Source organism: Plecotus auritus (assembly GCF_963455305.1).
Source record: "Plecotus auritus genome assembly, chromosome: 12".
In the NCBI taxonomy this organism is placed as follows: Eukaryota; Metazoa; Chordata; class Mammalia; order Chiroptera; family Vespertilionidae; genus Plecotus; species Plecotus auritus.
In genome coordinates, this window is record NC_137778.1 from 42,589,885 (window position 1) to 42,610,813 (window position 20,929).

At 45.4% G+C, this 20,929-nt stretch overlaps 1 protein-coding gene across 2 annotated transcripts in view; it reads right to left on the reverse strand.

Moving 5' to 3' along the window:
* SLC30A7 (solute carrier family 30 member 7) overlaps nucleotides 1-20,929 on the reverse strand; it is a 35,699-nt gene that overhangs the window by 8,659 nt on the left and 6,111 nt on the right. For both annotated transcript variants that reach the window (XM_080649337.1, XM_080649336.1), the window contains 7 exons: nucleotides 20,288-20,375; nucleotides 19,549-19,675; nucleotides 17,512-17,661; nucleotides 15,252-15,302; nucleotides 11,263-11,398; nucleotides 1,819-1,909; nucleotides 826-975 (listed from right to left, as the gene is read on the reverse strand). In XM_080649337.1, coding sequence (XP_080505463.1) covers nucleotides 826-975; nucleotides 1,819-1,909; nucleotides 11,263-11,398; nucleotides 15,252-15,302; nucleotides 17,512-17,661; nucleotides 19,549-19,675; nucleotides 20,288-20,375 — 793 coding nt within the window. The remainder of the gene's footprint in view (nucleotides 1-825; nucleotides 976-1,818; nucleotides 1,910-11,262; nucleotides 11,399-15,251; nucleotides 15,303-17,511; nucleotides 17,662-19,548; nucleotides 19,676-20,287; nucleotides 20,376-20,929) is intronic.

Sequence of the window (20,929 nt, forward strand, 5' to 3'; positions counted from 1 at the left end):
GCTGACCCCCTTGCAGCAGGTCCCAGCAGCGGGTCTGGCTGGCTGAGATGAGCTCCAGCTAAGCCCGCGGGGCTGGCAGGAGGGCCGCCGGCCTCGGCGGGAGGCGCTCCCAGGTCTCCAGCAGACCTCTAGGGCACGTGATGCGTTTCCTCAGGAGCTCTACGTGTTAAGATGGCACTGGCAACCGTGTTGGCATCTAGTTTCTCTCGCTAAATATTTCCAGCGAACCAGACCAAGAAAAAATGTGTGTTCTCGCTCTCCCCGTGGATGTTCCTGACATAAAGTCCTAATCTCCAGGACACCCAGAAGCACAGTGGTCGCTCTCGCACGGATTACCGGTCACTGTGGCTCACGGCGGCATCAGCATTCACTGAAATAGCCACGATGCCCTCTGCACTGGGTACTCGGTGCTCCCAGTGAGAGGAGAACTCCACAGCAGAGTAAGCTATTGGGCGACACCGATCTGCCGTCACAGAAACGCTGGCAGAGACCGCTTTTCGCTAACACCACAGACAAGGCGTTATTCTTATCCCAAATGCTATTCAGAATCCCTGGCTTCACACGGCATCTCGCACGTCTGAAAGGAGCATATAGCAAAGGGGAATCACTTTTTCTTAAAGGAACACAAATCAGTATAATGATGAGTATTAACTAAAATAAGGATCTCCCAAATTGGACTCTGTGACTGAAAAAGAAAAATCTATGCTTACATCATAGTGTAGCACAAAAATATACATATATTTAATGTTAAGTAGTAAATATGTTCAAAACGGTAGATACAATAAATTCTAAGACCCTCAAAAGGAGTTAGTGAAAAAGTCATACCTGAGTAAAAATGTTATGTGTTTGGCTTAAGATCCACCTGGTGTCAGCGTCAGGCGCCACCACTAACTTCAAGGTCCCGACGTACACGTCCGAGCACAAGGTCCAGAAGTGCTGTTCCTGTAAACTGTACACTCCTTGTAAGTGCTGCACCTGCAGCAGAAAGGCGGGGGTTAACACCCTCGGGCGCAGGGGCTCCTCCCGCTGATTCCTAGGCGGCACGTCACTTCGCACGGATTCTCCCCGCTCGCAAACAAGGAGGGGTGTCTGAATCCATGGAACCCTGGACCCACTGTGTGCCCGGCGCCGTGACAGGCAGGGGGTGGGGAAGCAGGAATGAGCACGTGCTAAAATCTGTCGGGCACGGCTGAGAGGGCCTGGAAGAAATTCACACGTTCAAATGGGAACCGGCGAGCTAAGAAACAAGTAAACTCAAAGCAATAAGAAGGACATAAAAGGCCGAAATCAATGATGCAGAGTTAAAAAGAGAGGACTCACAAGATGGAAAAACTAGTCCTTTGAAAAGGTCAGTGAGCTGGAGCCAGTGTTTCTTTTTTTCTTTTTAATTGATTGGTTTGAGAGAGAGAGAGAGAGAGAGAGAGAGAGAGAGAGAGAGAGAGAGAGAGAAACACCGATGTGTTGTCCCACTTACCGACGCGCTCCTTGGTTGATTCCTGTGTGTGCCCTGACCCCGGATCCAACCCACAACCTTGGTGCACGGGACGACCCTCCTCCAGCCTAAAGTTTTCTGATGCTCCCACTTCATCAGAACTAAATCTAACCCTCTTAGCACAGCCCCAACCTGGGTGACCTGTCCCCTGCCCTCTCCCCAAACTTCCCGGCCCCCCTTCTCTTCCTCACGCCTCAGCCACGTGGCCTTTCTCTTCCTCAAACACATTCGTTCCCCCCACACAACTTCTGCATCGCCATTTTTTCAGCCCTTCAAGGCCTAACGTGTGGCAGCAGCACGGACCCAGGCCGGCGGCCGAGACTCACCCGCTGGTAGCACTGCGGCAGGGCGCCCTCGAGCTGCGGCGGCGTCCGCTGCATCAGCACGCCCACCGACTCCCGCAGGAGAGGGATGACACTAGGGAGAAGGACGCAGGTGATTAAAGCCACGTCCTGGCAGCCTGTCCTGGGAGAGCACAGAATTCCCCTCCCTGGAGAGGAACGTGGCAGCTTTACAGAGAAACCCGAGGCAGAGGACTCTAGTCCTTGTTCCAGATGGTCACGTGACCCATGAGCTATTATCGAAAGGAAAAGTAAAGCGCCAGGTTAACGTGTCCATGTCTAAACCACGAAACTTGCACTACCGAACGAGCAGTGCATCTGAGATCTAAGCCAGCAGTCAGCGAGTGTTACTAAGCAGACTTCAGTCTTCCAGGCAGCCCTCCCCGAGGCGCCTTTCTCAGCGTCCACACACGCTCCACAGGATGTTACGAAAAACACAAAAAATGAATAGGGCCATATTAGTCCAGTTGTTAATATTTTTCCAACCGATTATATGTCTTCTTTCATTATTTAAACCTGGGGTGGGGAACCTTTTTTCTGCCAAGGGCCATTTGGGTCTTTATAACGTCATTCGAGGGCCATACATACAAAATTATCATCTGAAAACTTAGGCTGCTATTGGTCAAACATTTAATTAACTCACCCCTAATGCCTTGGCAGGGCCAGACCCAATGATTTCACAGGACTGATTCGGCCCGTGGCCTGGACCTTGCCCACCGCAGGCTTACACAACAGAGGCCTGAACCCACCCACAGTTCTGGCTGCCTCCCGGGACCGGCGCGGTCCTGCCCGGGATGGGGAATTGCTGCTCTCCATGCTGACGGTTAAACGGGCGCCGATGATGAACAGTTTGTGGGAGGGCGGCTCTGAGGCCGGGGTTTCTGAGCCAGACCCACCTTAGAGTCCTGCCTGTTTTCATCTGACAGTGAATCGGAACCTTTGAGGGAAGGACAAGGCGTCCAAATAGTTCCCGGCTCCTCCCCTCCCCTTCCTTCGGTCACGTGTCTATAGTGATCTCCTCACCGATTACTCCCACCGCCTCCTAAGTGGTCCCCTGCCTCCAGACTGCTCTGGGGTCCACTGTGATGGACCCCATGACCCTGCCTCCCGGTGTACCCTCAGGTGCGCCTCCCCTTGAGTGCGGGCTGGACCAGCCGAGGACTTGCTGCTCATGAACAGTGAGGAGATGTCACTTCTAAGGCAGGTTAAAAGGCTCTGGCTTCCCACGCGTTCGCCCTCCTCGCCTGGGCGCAGGTGCTGGCTCCCAGGTGCCACGCTGTGAGCCGTCTCGGGGCGGCCCAGGGCAAGGGGCGGAGGACGCCCCTGGAGAGGACCGAGACCCTCAGTCCAGAAGCCCAGCCCCACGCAGTACCGCCAGCCACCACGGAGTGACCTGGAGTGGGTGGCCCTGGCTGACTCCTTGGTCCCGGCTTTGGGAGAGACCCTGCGCCCGAGAGCCCGCGAGCACGCCGGGGCTCCTGAACCAAGGTCAACCAGAGAACATGTGACTTCGGCGCCTGGGCTTTTGTGGGGTGTGTTATGCACCCATGGGTAACCGATCCACGCACTTTGGAAAGCGCCAGACCACTCTATCCAAAGCCAGTGTCTGAGCCTCTCCCTTCCCGTTAGAAACCTGTTCAAGTCCCGGCTGCCGGAGGAAGGCCAGCTCCTCAACGTGGCATGTTTCTGGATCTGGCCCTCCGGCTTCCCCTCCTGTCACCCCGCTCCACATGGTAAGCCCTGAACGTAAACAGGCTTGTACCTCGCCTTCCGCCGTTTCTTCCTTTCATGCTTTGGCTCAGGCGTAACCTCTGCCTAGAGTGTCCCCAAACGGCCCTGTAACCTGACTTCTGTTCTTTAAAACCTCAAGTGTCACCCCTTTTAGGGCATCTTTCCTGGTCCCAGACTGTCCTCCAAACTGCAGGGAATGTCCTCTCTGCTCCCACGGAGAGGCTGGAGGCAGCGGGCAGCTGGAAGCGGGGGTAAGGGTTCCGGCATCCCCTCCATCCTCTACCCCGAGCGAGGTGCCTGCTCCGCCCGCTGTGCTGTCACTACACAGGCGAGGACCCCCTGGTTCAGAAAAAGGCGAAGGAAAGCATGCAGGGACTGCAAGGCAACCACGTGACGCCGTCCGTCCCTCTGTCCATCCTCATTCCCAGGAGAAGGCTCCTGGCGGGCTGCTCTCACACCCTAACGACAATCCATGCTTTCCTAAGCTCCACGCTGTCCTTCTCAGAGAACGACGCACCAAACAGCTCCCCGAGAATCACGGTGAGAAGAAATAAGCGGGGGGTTCCCTATCCTGCTTAAATCCAGGCACTTTGATAGCTGGTTCTCCCATCTGTACCCCAAGGATCTGCTGATGCCTGAGGTGTCGGTGGGCAGTGCACTCCGGTGGAGACCACGACCGTCACGACGTAAGGAATAACACGGAGCGTGTCCTTTTAGCAAGGGTCCCTCGAGGTGCTGTGATTTTGCTGCCCTAGGACATCTGGGACGGTGCCCTGTTTAGACAGAATTTTAATGGAATGCTTATACTCAACAGCAGCGAGCAGGTCGCCAAAGCGCATGGATGCACCACTCGCCTTCTCCAACGAGAACGTTAAGGTCACGTAAGAATTCCAGCTGCAGGAGCTGTAACTGGGCCGCGAGGCCGCGGTGGGGAGAAAGGGTGCTTGCTAAATCACATGGTGAAATGCCATTTGGAACCAAGGTCAATTTCTGTAATAATTTCAAAGGCCATAAATATGTAAAAGAAACCTGTAGAAACTCTAGCTTTGTTTTTTAAAACTGTGGTTAGCTCAGGAGTTTGGGTCCATATTTTTCCGATTAACTACTGTAAAGGGGACTGGTAAAGTAGACTTGAGCATGAGTGTATCTAGCCATAATGAAAGGATAGATATGGGGGGAAAGACAAGCGCAGCAAATTCCTGACTGAGCTCAGACGCAGAGCTGCCTCCAAACCCCAAAAGCAAGCATTTGGAAACAGTTAGAGGTTCGCTTCTGGTCGACGAGCTCGATTCCAGCTTTAACAATGAAACGCCGCCTTCCCAGCCTGCACAGAAAGGAATGAATCATTTGCTCTGAGTTTACCAGTGAAACAGGGTATGACTTTATTCTTCAAAAGCTGAAGGCAAATCAAATTTATAATCATACGATCTTAAATGTACATTTAAATGTGAAAGCGGAAATCCTCGCAGACTAAATAAGCGCGTTAGTCGTTATTCTCCATGGCCAGTAATTTTGCGAATGAAAAGATACTCAGATCTTACTTCAAAAGCGGCTTCTGTGGGAGAGCCTCCCCCTTCCAGCAGGAGGGTCTCGGGCAGGAACCCGCTGAAGAACGCCAGCCTAGTGACGATCGTGTGTAACAATAAGAACTGAAACTGCTCAGACCTAGAATAAACACCCAATAGTAACGACTGAAACGTAATTACTACCTCAGCTCTTTTATTTGGCTTCTGAGCCATGCCCTCCTGCACATTATCAGTGGTGCTTCTAATAGACACACACAGAGAAAGATAGCTGTGCTTCTTAGAAGAACGCATACATGTGAAGGCCTGGTGTATGTCACATACTCCAAAATGTTTAGTGGACAAAAAAGCCAAAAAAAAAAAAAAAAAAAAAAAAAAAATCTGACCCAAAACGGTAATGTACTCTCCACTTAGACGTGTGGTCCTGTGGCGGGCTGTGAGTATGCTGTCACTTTTGCATAAACACAAGTATTCCGTGGTAAAAGCCAATTACTATTAACCCCGAATTTCCTAAGCCTAACATAGAACAGATAACCCCAAACCACAAGACCAGTGGCTTCCCTTACAATTATACTAAGTTTCCAAACCACTGGCTTACCAGTGCATCTTGAGAGTACCTACTGCACTCAGTAATGGGAAGGAGACGCCCTAAAATCCCCCTAAACTTGGAGCCACAGCCACGAAAAGGTCGCCTATTCCTTAAACTTCTGGAATTCAGTTGTAACATGTCATGCATCTGATCTTTAAACCGAAAGCATTCGTAAATAATGCCAACTTATAAACAATGAGCAGCGTCTTTGTTTAAACAACACTTAATAATTTCTCAAGTGCTTTCATACATTTTTTCTAATTTGGTCCTCACGACGGCCTTAAGTGACCGTTAGGAAACGCTGGAATCACCGTTAGGTCTTCTTTTGTGACCTGACATGTAGTCTATCGGGGAGGACACTCGCGTGGGTGTGAGAAGGATGTGTGTTCTGCTGCTGTTGGGTGGGGTGGTCTGTATCTGGCTTTTAGGCCAATGGGCCTCAGTGCTGCTCAAGTCTTCTCTTTCCTTGCTGACCCTCTACACCAGTGGTTCTCAACCTTCCTAATGCCGCGGCCCTTTAATACATACAGTTCCTCATGTTGTGGGGACCCCCAACCATAAAATTATTTTCGTTGCTACTTCATAACTGTAATTTTGCTACTGTTATGAATCGTCATGTAAATATCTGTGTTTTCCGATGGTCTTAGGCTCTACAGCAGCCCACAGGTTGAGAACCGCTAGCAGGGTCACCTAAGACCATCGGAAAACACAGATATTTACATGACGATTCATAACTGTAGCAAAATTACAGTTATGAAGTAGCAACGAAAATAATTTTATGGTTGGGGGTCCCCACCACATGAGGAGCTGTATTAAAGGGTCGCGGCATTAGAAAGGTTGAGAGCCACTGCTCTACATGATTTCCTCCTCTGCCTCAGTCATTTTTTAAGTTCTATATCTGAGTTCACTGACTCTTCCTCTGCCTGGTCAAATCTGCTGTTGCGTCGCTCCGGGGAAATCTTCATCCAGTTATTATTATCCTTCAGTTCCAGAATGTCTGCTGGGCTCTCTCTCCTCAATAGATCCTCTCCCTTGGCTGATATTCTCATTTTGTTCACGTGCCGTTTTTCTGCTTTTGTTTCGTGTCTGCTTTTTTTCAATCAACTGGGCACCCTTATGATGGTAATTTTGAATCCTGTATCCGGCTATTGACATGTCTCCCTTTTGTAGGCTTGGTTTCTGGAGACTGCGTCGTTTCCTTTAAATGTGTCATAATTGGCTGTTTCTTTGTATCTCTTGTTTTTTTGTTTGGGTTTCAGTATCTGAAGAATCAGCCTCGACTCTAGACTTTGTGGTCTGGCTTCATAAGGGAAGTCTTTCTCTCCATAGCCTGGCAGGAGATCCTAAGACCTCTTGAGTCTTGTCTAGGCCTTGGGCAGCTGCAGGAAATCCGTCCTAGGGTTCCACCTGGTGTCTGTTTGCGGTACTGCGAAGTCTAATGTATGGTTGGTGTCTTTGCACCTGCCAGTTTGGGCATCGCTAGTGTTATTGGCTAATGATCACTAACACACTATGGCACTGGCTCTGTGCTTTCTAATGTTTGCAGGACTGCTTGCCAGGAACCTTAAGTAAGTGACCTTAAGAAGATGTTGGAATCACTGTCAGGTCTTCTTCTGTGACCTGACATGTAGTCTATCGGGAAGAATAAATACTCCACGTGCCAGCCTTGCTTCCCTAGGGAGCTTCATCTGAACCATCGAACACAAGGAATGACATGAGTGACATTTCTCAGTTCCCCCAAGGACAGAGCATGATCAGTACTGTCTAGATGTGTAGGTGAGAAGCTAACCATTACACACACATGGATGCTGTAACGTATCAGGGCAGCGGTCGCCCACCGGTGGTCTGTGGACCACGGCTGGTCCGTGAGGTCCGGAAGGTTGGAGACCACTGAATTAGGGCATTCCCAGGATGATGTTTGAGAAAGGGTGTTAGACTAATCAGCATTTACCAATGTTCTCCCATGGTTTTATATATGATTAAAAAATACAGTTACTAGGCAAAAATGTTCCCATTGTAGATACATATACAAGTACAAGCACCAAGTTAAAATCCTGAGAAACTCTTTATCTTAGTTCCAAAAAGCACAGTTCTCAAATGATAACCACTTGAAAGGCAAACCACAAAGGAAGCTTTTAGACACCACCCAAAACCATTTTTAAAAAAAGTGCATCTCCATAATTTCTCATAAATGATATGGTAGCTTTTTACACTTTTTTTAAAAATTCTTACATTTACTTAATATTGGCTATGAATAATTACCTATTTGACCACAGAATCAACAAGATTTATCAAAATCAGTATCTGGTCCAAATCCTATCTTCATGAACATGAATGATCACCTATGATTTAGAATTTCAAATTCATAATTTGGTTTCACTAGTACACATTCTTTCCATTCTGTGACTCTCTATGACCATTAGCTGTCATTTCTAAAGCCTGTTGCCCTAGTTTGCCTCTAAAAGTTGAGCCATTTGTGTCTTCAATATGACAAGAAGTAAAAGATTGGAAAGTTTTGCACCTTTTCTTTGTATTAACAAATGATTATGGTTAAGATGCACAAAGCAGCGTGAGATGGTACCTGGTGAGCTGCAGAAAACTAATTTAAAACATTTCAGCAAGGCTTTGGAAATACCACCCAGTACCCGCTCATTTCTGCATCCTGTTTGTGTGTTTTTTCCCATCATGCATAGGTACCCCTTTTATTTAAGTAACTCAGAAATCAAGCCACAGATCTGGGCAAAGGGCATCACTTTAAAGAGAAATGCAGTTACTACTGACTTCAAAGGTCTGCATCTAAGTCACGAACCTACTCTCCATTCCAATTCAGCGGCTAATGGGAAAGGGAGCAAGCCATTCTGAAGCCTCTTGTGGGAGGCGGACATTTTCAGAAGATAAAAACTACACTCTCACTGTCATCCTCCATCGGCTGCTTTTCCTGGGAAACAAAAGTCATCACAGCACCACCCAGTTTTACCCAGAAATATCTATCACCATTTGCCCGCGCTAGGAAATGTTGAGAGAAAAACTGTCTTTTTCTAAGCAATCACTTTCGCTGCGCAAGTGAAAATGGAACATTGGGCAGGCAGCCTGGAAGGGAGACATCCATTTCCATGGCAGGCTCTCCACTGAGGAACATTTAAATGCAGAGAATGTATAAAGTCCCGTTATTTCTTTTGCTCTTGATGAATTGCAAAGATGTATAAAAATTAAGGGTAAGGGAAAATGACTCCTTTAGAGTCTATTTTGTTGTGTCTGTAAGAGTTTTCATTTATTTCCTAAAATCGGCTTTGGCTAATCAGGCAAAGTCTTTAGACCAATTTGAAAAGCATCTCAGAGTGATCTTGCACATATTTCATTATCATGTGAACATTTAAGTAAATTAAGTTTGCTTTCTTAACAGGAAAGTAGATAATTGGAATGTCTTTATTTTGCACTTTGAAGCTAAAGGTTTTTTATTGCCCTCCATTTAAAAAAATGATGTTTTTTAAGGTCAAGTCAGAAATGTTGCTTTGCCTTGAAGACATTAGGGAAGAGCATAATTTTATAATTACACCTGGAGAGACCCACATAGCAAGCATTCAGGGCTGAATATATACATATACATACTATACACACACACACACACACACACAATACAATACTATACACACGCTATATACAGAGTGGCCAAATTATTATGATCTCTGAACGCATAATAATCTGGCCACTCAGTGTGTGTGTGTGTGTGTGTGTGTGTGTGTGTGTGTGTGTGTATAAAATGCCCAGTGCACAAAATTCGTGCACATTAAAAGGGGATTAATTAGAGGAAATAATTTAATATGCTATTTGCCCTTTCTCTATACTAGAAGTGTCAGAGATGAAAGAAAATTAGTAAAACGTATATGAAAACCTTCCTCCTGTCAGAGTCTGGGGCTCACCACGGGACCCAGCGTCAAGTCCCCGCTCCCCCCACCCACCGCATTGGGCTAGATCCAGACCCAGCCAGTCCCACCCTTGCCAAGTCCCACCGGGAAGGGGGTGCAGCCTCAGGTTCCCCATCAAGCCCCGCTGGGCAGGGGGCACGGCCTGAGTTCCCCTGACCCAGCACTGGGGGTGCACCTTGAGGTCCCCTGTCAAGCCCCACCAGGCGGGGGTGGCGCAGCCTCAGGTACCCTGGCCCGGTGCTGGGGCGGGGGGTGCAGCCTGAGGTCCCCCAGCCTGGTGTCAGGGTGGGGCGCCCGGCCTGAAGTCCCCTGTCAAGCCCCACTGGTGGGGGCCTGGCGCTGGGGCGGGGGGTGCAGCCTGAGGTCCCCTAGCCCAGCACCAGCACCAGAACGGGAAGCGCACCTTGAGGTCCCCTGTCAAGCCCTGCCGGGTGGGAGATTCCCCTATCAGGCCTCACGGGGGCGGGGGAGGGCGTAGCCTCAGGTCCCTGCTGATGGCTTGTTAAGGCTCCTATGGGAACTTGGCCTCAGCTGTGGGTGCAGCCCTCTTGTGACGGAGTGATGGTAAATTAGCATATTCCCTCTATTAAATAGTATATTAGAGGCCCGGTGCATGAATTTGTGCATGGGTGGGGTCCGGCCAGTCTGGCCATGGGGAGGGGACATGGGCGGTTGGCCGGCCTGCCTGCTGGTCGAACTCCTGGTCGAGGGGACCATTTGCATATTACCCTTTTATTATATAGGATACACACTGAGTGGCCAGATGATTATGCGTTCAGAGATCATCATCATCTGGCCACTCAGTGTATATTTCCCCCCTCATCTATGGAAAGAGAAACATGTGCTCTACAATAATGAAGCATCCTTGCCTGGCTGGAGGGGCTCCGTTAGTTGAGCGCCATCCCATGCACCAAAAGGTTGCCGGTTCGATTCCCGGTCAGGGCACATGCCCAGGTTGTGGGCTTGATCCCCAGTAGGGGGCGTGCAGGAGGCAGCCAACCAATGACTCTCTCTCATCACTGATGTTTCTATCTATCCTCTCCCCTCCTCCCTCTCTAAAAATAAACATATTAAAAATAATAATGATGAATCATCTTTATGTGTTGCTCTGTACATTGCTATCATTTATTGTCATTGATTTAAGACCTTGCTAGCTAACTAATCATCCCGAAACTTTATGGACTTAAAATAACAGCTATACTACCTCTCACCTGGAAGCTGGGTATATGCTAACGCTGACCAAGCTCATCAGCACAGAGAGCAGAGATTCAATAATGTTAAAAAAAAAAAAAAAGGCCTAAAAATGACTCAAGAAATACTGTTAACAGTGGAAATGTCACCTCCAGGTGCTGTCCTCCTGATGGATTTTTCTTTATACTTCTCATCCCTTTCCAAGTTTCCTATATTGACTATAAGTTTATAATCAGAAAAAGCTAAATAAAGTTTTCTTACTCAGAATATAATTTTACACATAATACCAACAAAAAACCCACAAAACAGAGGCCTGGAATAAAAGAAAAAAGCCAAAGGAATACCCACCAAGTTATCCACACAGTTCTCCTGGCTGGTGGAATGAGATGCTTTTTTCCTTATCCGTTTCTACACTTTGCCAAGCTTCTTTGTCAACATAATTCTTCCAAAGCAACACAGCGCCACCTACCTCACGACGATGAGCATGGCTATGAGGATGGAACAGATGGGGTCTGCTATCATCAGACCAAAGTTCTGCATCAGGATGGCGGACGCGATCACCCCGATGCTCCCCAGCGTATCTGCTAGAATGTGCAGAAACACACCTACAAACAGACCATCAGGATCAAAACACAGCTGAGCAACTGCAAATGCACACATTTCTTGAAATCATCTTATTTCCCATATTAAGTACTACACACTGATTTGAAAAATGGCAAGGATGTAGATTAACTGGTTAGCAATGAAGTAATAGTACCTTGGGAATTGAAATACTCCTTCCTGTTTCAAATCAGCAAGGCTCAATATCCCTGATGCAGAATAACATAAATGAGGAAGTAGAGCAATGCATGGATTCTAAAAATCACTTGTGCACATTCATCTCTGGTTAAAAGAGCCCAGAAGTTAACAACTTGTTAGAAGAAAATATCATTGGCAGAAAGAATCTGTCAAGAAAACATCGCTAAACGTATGGATCATGGACACAGAGAGCCCCCTGCTGGTCACTAAAATTACCATTTCAGACGAATTACCTATGGACCTTAACTATTAAACCTGACAAACTTATTAATTATCCTGCAGACTTTGTTACCTCAATCCATACTAAGCTCGAACTTGATATGAAAGTAGAAATTTAAATATTTTACATGGGATGCAAATATATTTGAACTTTTAATAATTCAATATTAAATTGGTAGGATTCTAACTGTCTTAGAACCTAGATATAATATGAACATTTAAGAATTGACACTTGATGGAAAAACCATTTTAAAATGTCAAGAAGCAAGTTTAATATACGTTGTTTTTCAAAAATACTTAATTAGACAGATTATTCAACATTTAGATCTTTAATAGATAAAATGTACTGTATGGCAAAATACCGTTTCTTAAAATGTCTCTTAAAATACATTTTTGGTGTGCCACAGAATTTTGGTAATTGGTTTATGTGTGCCATGAGATGAAAAAGGTTGAAAATCGCTGCCCTATACAACTTCAACCAGACATTACTAAAAATAGAACATTCTTCAACACCATCAACTACTTTAGCTGACAAGAAATACCTAATGTGTAAAAAGCATGGTCTTCTTTAGAAATACTTATTTTTCTTGTTTTTTATTCACTGACAATTTTTTAGATGTAAAATATACATTTGCTTAAACTTGAAAAAACTTCCTAATAATTTAAAAATGGACTATTAACCAGTCCAATCACATCCTAATGCACTCTGGGAAAATACATTTCAATTCATCTACCACCATGGAATTTTATATCAAGTATTATAGCAAATGTAATTTCATCCCTCAGTACCTATTACCTTTTCATTGTATGGGCAGTGGTCGGCAAACTGCGGCTCGCGAGCCACATGCGGCTCGCAAGCCACGGTTTGCCGCTCTGTTGACTAATGAGTTTGCCGACCACTAGGGTAACAATTTTCAACCTTTTTCATCTCGTGGCACAAATAAACTAATTAATAAAATTCTATGGCACACCAAAATATATATATTTTTGCCAATCTGACATGAAATAGATATAATTTTGAATGATTCACACACACAAAAATGATAGTAACCTCCTACCCTTTTGTGCTCCAAAGTGACTTTTTAAAAAATCAGGCACCTATACTTGTATATTAGGATTTCTGGTACCAAGAATTAACCTATCAGACACAACCTTAATATGCAATTATGCAATATAACCAATAAGATGCAACTCTAGTATATGACCTATATATTTATGGTTCAAAAGGGGCTATTTTGGCTATTGTCATTTTTTTATTCGACCACTTAAAGAAATAGTGAGGAATTGCATGTTTTAAAAGTTCTTGCAGCACACTTCTTGAAAATCGCTGGTATAGGGTATTGACCTTTATAACAATTCTTAAAAAAAAAAAATGATCTTATTTCCCATATTAAGTACCACACACTGATTTGAAAAATGGCAAGGATGTAGATTAACTGGTTAGTAATGAAGTAATAGTACCTTGGGAATTGAAATACTCCTTCCTGTTTCAAATCAGCAAGGCTCAATATCCCCAAAAAAACAATAGATTTTTTTTTTTTTTTAACATTTGTAACAATTCTTTAGGGGGAAAAAAACGGCTTTTTTCTATCACAAAAATATGTTATGGGAAAATATATCCTAGGGCAGTGGTTAGCAAACTCATTAGTCAACAGAGCGGCAAACCGCGGCTCGCGAGCCGCAGTTTGCCGACCACTGCCCTAGGGTATTTCAATAGCGAAGAATAATAAGTGTTGGGATCACCTTAAGCTTTAAAATTAAACTGGAGAAAGATACACAGCAAAGTGGATTGAGGGCCCCTAAGCTTCAAAACTCTTAAGGGACATGTGTGATTTTCAAGTCTTTATGTTTTGTCATTGGTGTTTTGGGATCAGAACTGAACACAGCTCTAAACCTCAGAAGGAAAAAGGAAAGAATCGCTTATTTTTTATTTTCCTTTGGAAAGTCCTGGCTGCACCTCACTTGCTGACCTGACCGCTGGTTTTATTAGCAATACGAAACGCGGCAAGAAGCTGACAGGTTCACTCCTCAGTTCTCCGTGTGTGAGCTTCTGTGTGGAAAAGGTTTAGTAGCAGCAGTCATCCCTGTCCTTCAGCCATCTGCTGGGCTGCCGCAGCCCCATAAATTGGTGGGCACTTAGAAAATATAAACGAATGTTCGCAACAGCTGTACAAAAGACAATTAGGAAGGCAAATCTAACCTCCCCTCACACTGTGATGATTTCTCAACTGAAAATGAACTCTCATTATCAAGGCTCATTGATAGCATTGGATATAGACACACTCCTTATGCATCATTACAAGCTGTTTCGGCAAATAGACTATTCTGTATATTTTGCAAATGGGAAACGAGGGACTGGAAGACACATTTAAGGGCCTGAAATAACCTCCTCGGTGTAGAGGAGCAAATTTACACCGAAATGTCAAAACGAGAGCTGCCTCGGAAGCAGTGGAGGTAAGTAGGGGTAGTGGAGACCGGATCACAAGCTACTGAGAAGGTCAAGCTGAAGTCAAGTTCATCAAGGCAGAAAGATGGGCAGCTGGGACTTAGGAAACTGGAACCATGAAGTCTAAATGGAAATTCCGACCAAAGATGGGTTCCCATCCAAAACAGGAACTACCATAGTTCACAGCCAAGACTGATTTTCTCTGGCTTGTCAAATTTGAGAATACACTGTTTGCCACAATAGGTAAGCTCCTGTTTAGGTATCATTTTTGATGCCTGTGGCTATAACTGAGGTCTCACTTGGCATTACATTTTTAAAAATATAACAGACTTTATTTTTGAGAGCAGTTTTAGGCTCACAGCAAAAGTAAGGACAGAGATTTTTACACCCTCTGCCCCCACACATGCACAGCCTCCTCATTGTCAACATTCCCCACCAGGGTGTACATTTGTTACAACTGATGAAACAATGTCCACACATCATTGTCATCCAAAAGCCACAGTTTACATGGGGTTCACTGTGGCCTTTGAACATCTTTGGGTTTGGATGCATTGCATTTGTAGCACTAAATTTTCCACAACATAAACACATCTGGAATATTATTCTTGGAAAAATTATTTAATAATCCTGCATAGGTAAATATACTACTATGATGTTACTATAGTCATTGGGATGGGTAGCATTTGTACTTTTGCAGTATTGTTTCTGAATATTTTATTCTTCTTATTACATCTGAGAAAACAGCCAACTGACAATTAAATTAAAAGGATGTCTTTTAGCACTTACATTATAAAGTTGAAAAATAGGAACACAATTGATGCTAAAATCTGTCATAGGCTAATAAGTGTTATTTACCCATAAACTGACATATCAGAAAATTCATGAGGAAGGGGCTAACATTTTAAACACAAATACTACGTTACGTATTTTTCTTAAAGGAAAATTAGGAAGCCAGCCAGCTTCGTAGAACAGAATGGACAAGGGCCTTGCCGTACCTTGTAAAATCTGCCTGCTGGGGCCTGCTGTCTGCTTGAAGGAGGGACCATCTGCAGAGAGGTAAGTTAGATTATTTCAGAACATGTCTTCAGTTCCTGACGCAATGTTTGCGATTCAGAGCACCTTTCATTCAAAGGCATCGCGAAGGATGCACGACTACACAGCCACGTCAGACCTACAAAATTACGTTTAAACTTAATATAGTAACAGAAAAAAAACACTGTCATTTTGCTGTGTGGGGGCAAAATACGTAGCCACCTGCCAATCCTGCGGACAGTCAGCAGTGTGCCTGTTCTCCAAGTCCAGCGCCTCATCCACGCGCCAGATGCGTCTACAGGCTGTCGGCGCAGATGGAGACAGTCATTTCTGACAGCAATCCGGAGAGGTGTCTCTGCTGCTCCGACATCAGAGCTACAGGAGCCAACGTAACCCCCTCCTGTTCACACTCTCAAAGTCCTCTGGGTACAGAGCGTGGCTGGCTGCTTACCAACCCCTTTCTCCTTCCGCGCTGGCCAACAAATAAACCACACTTCCGGCGGCCTTGAGTTAGGAGGTGCGTGTCACTCGGTAGTGAACAAAGAAATAGATGGAAAGCATGTCAGGGCTCGTAAGCATGTCCCACCTGACCTTCTAGCTCATTCTCAGGGTTAAGAATCCCACGGAGGAAAGAGCCTGGACCCTGGAATTGCCATGGGCAACAGAGTGCCTACCCTGTCCACCCAACACAGGATCCGAGCCTTGACTGTTTATATCGCTGAGATGAGAGCAGTTAAAACAAGCCGCTGGCTCGACTCACGTGCAGGATCCCAGTAAATAGGAAGCTCCCAGCACTTCCCAGCGAGACCGTGCTGTCTCTCAGGGCAAAATGGAATGCAGGCTATACTGCTACTATGCCCCCAGATGGGCTCCTCAATGCGGAAGGCACCATAACAGTCAAGACCAGACTTTGGAGTCAGACTCCTTGTCTTGAAAGCCTGGCATTCCTAGTCACCAGCTGCTATGATCGCCTCATGACCTGATGTCACGAGAAGTTTTTAAAGAAATCATCTTTTAAAACACGTGAAGGATACACAGTTTCTCAAAATTATTTTGGGATGCATGTGAGCATAAAACTTAGAAAAGCAAGGTTTTAAAGCATACCAGTGTAACAGTTACAAACTCAGTCTCCAAGGCCCTTTCATATTTTCAAATCTAAAGCTTCAGAATTCTGCCAATATGGCAAGTACACAAAATATTTAAGCATATAATTTATTTAAAGATTAATCAAATTGTGCCAATTAAGCAGCTATTAGTCTATACTCAAAATTTTCATGAACTATTTCAAATAGAATTTTTAAATAAAATATTAAATTGCTAAATACCTTATAACTTAGTACCCAATGCAATGTAAGTCAGCATACAAAGATTCCTAAGGGTACATTGAGGTAAATATCTATCAAAATTACATGATAATGTGAAGAATTGAAAACTCCAATTGTATTTTTATAACCCTATATATAGTATAAAAGGCCTCATCATACTTTAAAAAAATCATACTTTTGTCTGGCTGGGGTGGCTCAGTGGTTAAGCATCAACATATAAACCAGGAGGTCACGGTTCGATTCCCAGTCAGGGCACATGCCTGAGTTATGGGCTCAATCCCCATAGGGGGCATGCAGGAGGCAGTCTATCGATGTCTCTCTCTCATCAATGTTTCTCTCTCTCTATCCCTCTCCCTTCTTCTCTCTCTAAAATCAATAAGAAGTTATTTTTAAAAAATCATGCTTTTCATTTGCTGAAATGCAATTGTTCCTCATTCACGGACACTCATTTAAAATAGTGCCTTTTAGCATGAGACACTCACTGAAAAAAAGCCGTATGTGCCGAAACCGGTTTGGCTCAGTGGATAGAGCGTCGGCCTGCGGACTGAAGGGTCCCGGGTTCGATTCCGGTCAAGGGCATGTACCTCGGTTGCAGGCACATCCTCAGTGGGAGGTGTGCAGGAGGCAGCTGATCGATGTTTCTCTCTCATCGATGTTTCTAGCTCTCTGTCCCTCTCCCTTCCTCTCTGTGAAATATCAATAAAATATATTTAAAAAAAAAAAAAAAAAAAAGCCGTATGCACTGCCGATACCACGCCAGTCTCACCGCCCGCTGGAAAAGCCCTGGGAACCAGGCTGGCTCGCTGGGAAGGACGCTGGCTGCGGTACCTCAACAGGCCCTTTCACCGGAAGAGGCCTCTGCGCAGCTCTGCGTGCGGGAGGCCTCAGGCTGACTCACCGTGGCAGTGTCCGTGGCCGTGGTCGTGGCTGTGCGCGTGGCCGTGGCTGTGCGCAGCGCCGTGTTTCGGTTCTGGACTGTGGCAATGGTCTCCGTGGCCGAGGGCCTGGTCCAGGGCACCGTTAAAGAGGGAATGGCTGTGTCCATGGCCTACGAAGAGCATAGAACAAAAGGCATGTGAAAATACGTCAGCTAGCGGCTACAGTAACACTGATGTCAGCAAAAGAACTCGCTCTCAGACCAGGCTCAAGTTCATAAACTTTTACTTGAAAAGTGTTATGATTCATTAAAATAATACTGAGTTCCTACCACACAGTACAGGAAGGAGATAAAAGCAGATTGACAAACAGATCCTAAAATGTATATGGCAATTCAACAAGGGATCCAGAAGAGCCAAAATAACCCTTAAAAAAAAAGAATAGGGCAGAAAAATCACATATTGCGATTTTAAACCCTACTTCAGGAAGTCCAGAAACAAACTCTCACATTTACGGGCAACTGATTGTTAGCAAGGATGACAAGACCATTCAGTGGGGGGAAAAATCATCTTTTTAGCAGATGGCGCTGGGACAATTTGTTATCTACATATAAGAAAACACTGGACCCATACCTCACACCACACACAAAAATTGACTCAAAATGGATCAGACTTAAACATAGTCTTAAATGGATACATTTAACTCCAAAATTTAAGGCTGGGTCCTCATAAGAAAATCTACTCGTGCAGTTACTAATTTCAAATTAACTGAAGGAGGGAACAACGTTATCATGCAGTAGACGCAGGAATATCCTCGGCTGGTAAAGCAGTTTGACCAGAACGAAGCCAGCCATCAGCCCGGGGGAAGCTCTGCCAGTGCCCTTCACTCAGAAATGCTCCTTGCCCTGCCTGCTGCTCAGTCCCGCTGAGGGCACGGGGTCAAGCATTCCTGCCGAGGTTCTGACGCAAAAGTTCTGGGATGAAACCTGCATCAACGTTTTTTAAAAGGCTGCCCTGACCGGTGTGGCTCAGTGGATAGAGCATCCGCCTGTGGACTGAAAGGTCTCAGGTTCGATTCCGGTCAAGGGCATGTACCTTGGTTGCGGGCACATCCCCAGTAGGGCGTGTGCAGGAGGCAGCTGATTGATGTTTCTCTCTCATCGATGTTTCTAACTCTCTATCCCTCTCCCTTCCTCTCTGTAAAAAATCAATAAAATATATTTAAAAAAATAAAAAATAAAAAGCTACCCAGGTGATTATGCAGGCTGACGCAAGGATACAAGCTAGAAGTGTTTCTCATCAGCACTGTGCTAGAGGTCCTGACTGTGCAATGGGACAAGCAGGAAGGAGAGTTATTCTTAAAATGGACCAAATGAAAAATATTTATGTTAAAATGCCCAAGACAATGTAATAAAGGACATGGAATTTCATATGGACATGAAATTGAATCTGAGTTGTGTCGATTTTTCACAATTAAACGCAGACAGTGAATTTCCGGTCAAAATTCCAACAAGATTTTTCATAAAACTTGACAAGCTGGTAAAAAACAAACAAACAAATAAGCAAGACAGACCCAAAAACCTGGAAAACCAGAGACAGGACTTCCCCTACGAGACATGAAACCAGGGAGCCCACACTCTGGAGGCCCGTGTGGCTGTTCATGAGAGAAGGTGGGCTGAGGCATGCGAATGGAAGGACCTGAAGGACAGATTATAGTAAGTCTCACACCCACATGCACTGTAATTTTTTAGTAACTACGTTTGTTTTGTGGTTTTGATGTTTGTCTGTGTTATGTAAATGGTGTCATCATCAACCGATGAGCGACACAGGTCTGGAAGGATCCACACCAAAATCGGAGCATGTGTAACCAGAAGGTGCTACCGTCCGGTGAGGGGCATGGAGAAGTGGAAGGGGTGGTTCAGGAAGACATTAATAAGAGCCTGTTCACATTACTTTTGTTATTACAAGTCCAAGTGTAACCTCGAGAATGATCAGTTGTCAGAAGTGAGTGACGGTGACAGACACCAGGAAGTGAAGAAACAAGGGCCTGGCCGTCATACCAGAGCCGTGCGAATGCCCGTGGCCTCCGTGCTGGAACACAAATATTCCCACCAGGTTCACCACGAACCCGAGGACGGAGACCAGCAGCAGGCGCTCGTGGTGCACGTCGGGCGGCGCCAGCGCTCTCTGGAAAACACAAAGCAAGGTCCATCGGGGTGACTTCCCGAGGGGCCACTGGCGGGGACAAAGAGCCGCTTTAAAAAACGTCCGTTCTTTTCAGAATGAAAAATCACTCCGGAAATATCTGCCAACGCCGTATATCGGAATAAAACCAGTATTCACACACTGTAGGAAAGGCAACAATCGCTGTTTTTAAAAACAAATATTTGAAAGCATGACCATTGGGTCTGAAGCCCATCCTTCCGTGGCATTTTAGAGCGTTGCCGTTCATTTCAAGGTCACTCCCCTTTAAATCTTCTTGTTTCCAGGTACCAAATACAAACCGCCCCCCCCCCCCCTCCAGAACCCAGGTTCTCTTAAGAACTCTCCCAGCAGGCCTTTACTTTCCAGTGTCAACACTTCATTCACACCTGCAAGGCACGATTATTTGCTTTCCATTTCCGGTAGGTGCACATCTACTTAATTTTTCTCAACTAGTTTGTAAGCTCCTCCTGTGACCCGAGGCCATCCTCAACACTTCATAATCGTGTGAAAAACAGCTCTGGCACATGTACGTTTAGCGAATAAACATCTTCCTTGCATATATAATGTACTGACTCTAATCATCGTCTACTATACCTCAACTCCTTCTGAGAAAATAAAAAAGGCAGTGAAGATCAAAAACAGCCCATTGACAAAGCCAGCCAGCACTTCCGCTCGGACATACCTGAAGAGCAAAGTAAACAACCGAATTATTAAGTTATTCCTTACAGATCCAGCAGTAAATTCTCGCATGTTCGATGACCCTAAACCACTCTATATGGTTATAAGTGGCCAGCAAAGTCCCAGTATTTATAGTGCGGTGTGTTTTATTGTACATGTATTATAAAAACAAGAACATGAACTTAAATATTGGGAATTATGTGGAATAGCAGAAAATACATAGATTTCCTCACAGCAATCGGAAGCCCTTGGAGTAAGGAGGTGTAGAAAGACCGTCTCCAGAAATGTGAGCCTCCAGTTGTCGCTGGGGCAGGAAGAGCAGGACTAAACAGGCAAAGAAGAATCCGAAGAGAAAAAGGGGGAGAAAAGAGCTTGAAAAGGGGGGTTTTGTGACTTATTAATCCCTTCTCTCCTAAGAACGCCGTAGGCCCTCTGCTTTGTGCCGTTCAGCTTTCAAATCTTTGGAAAGTGGAGCTTTGATCTGAAGGAAAATAAAATTATTTCTCAAGTATCCCTGAAACCTCTTGGGATTTCTCTCCCTATCACTCTTTTTCTAAG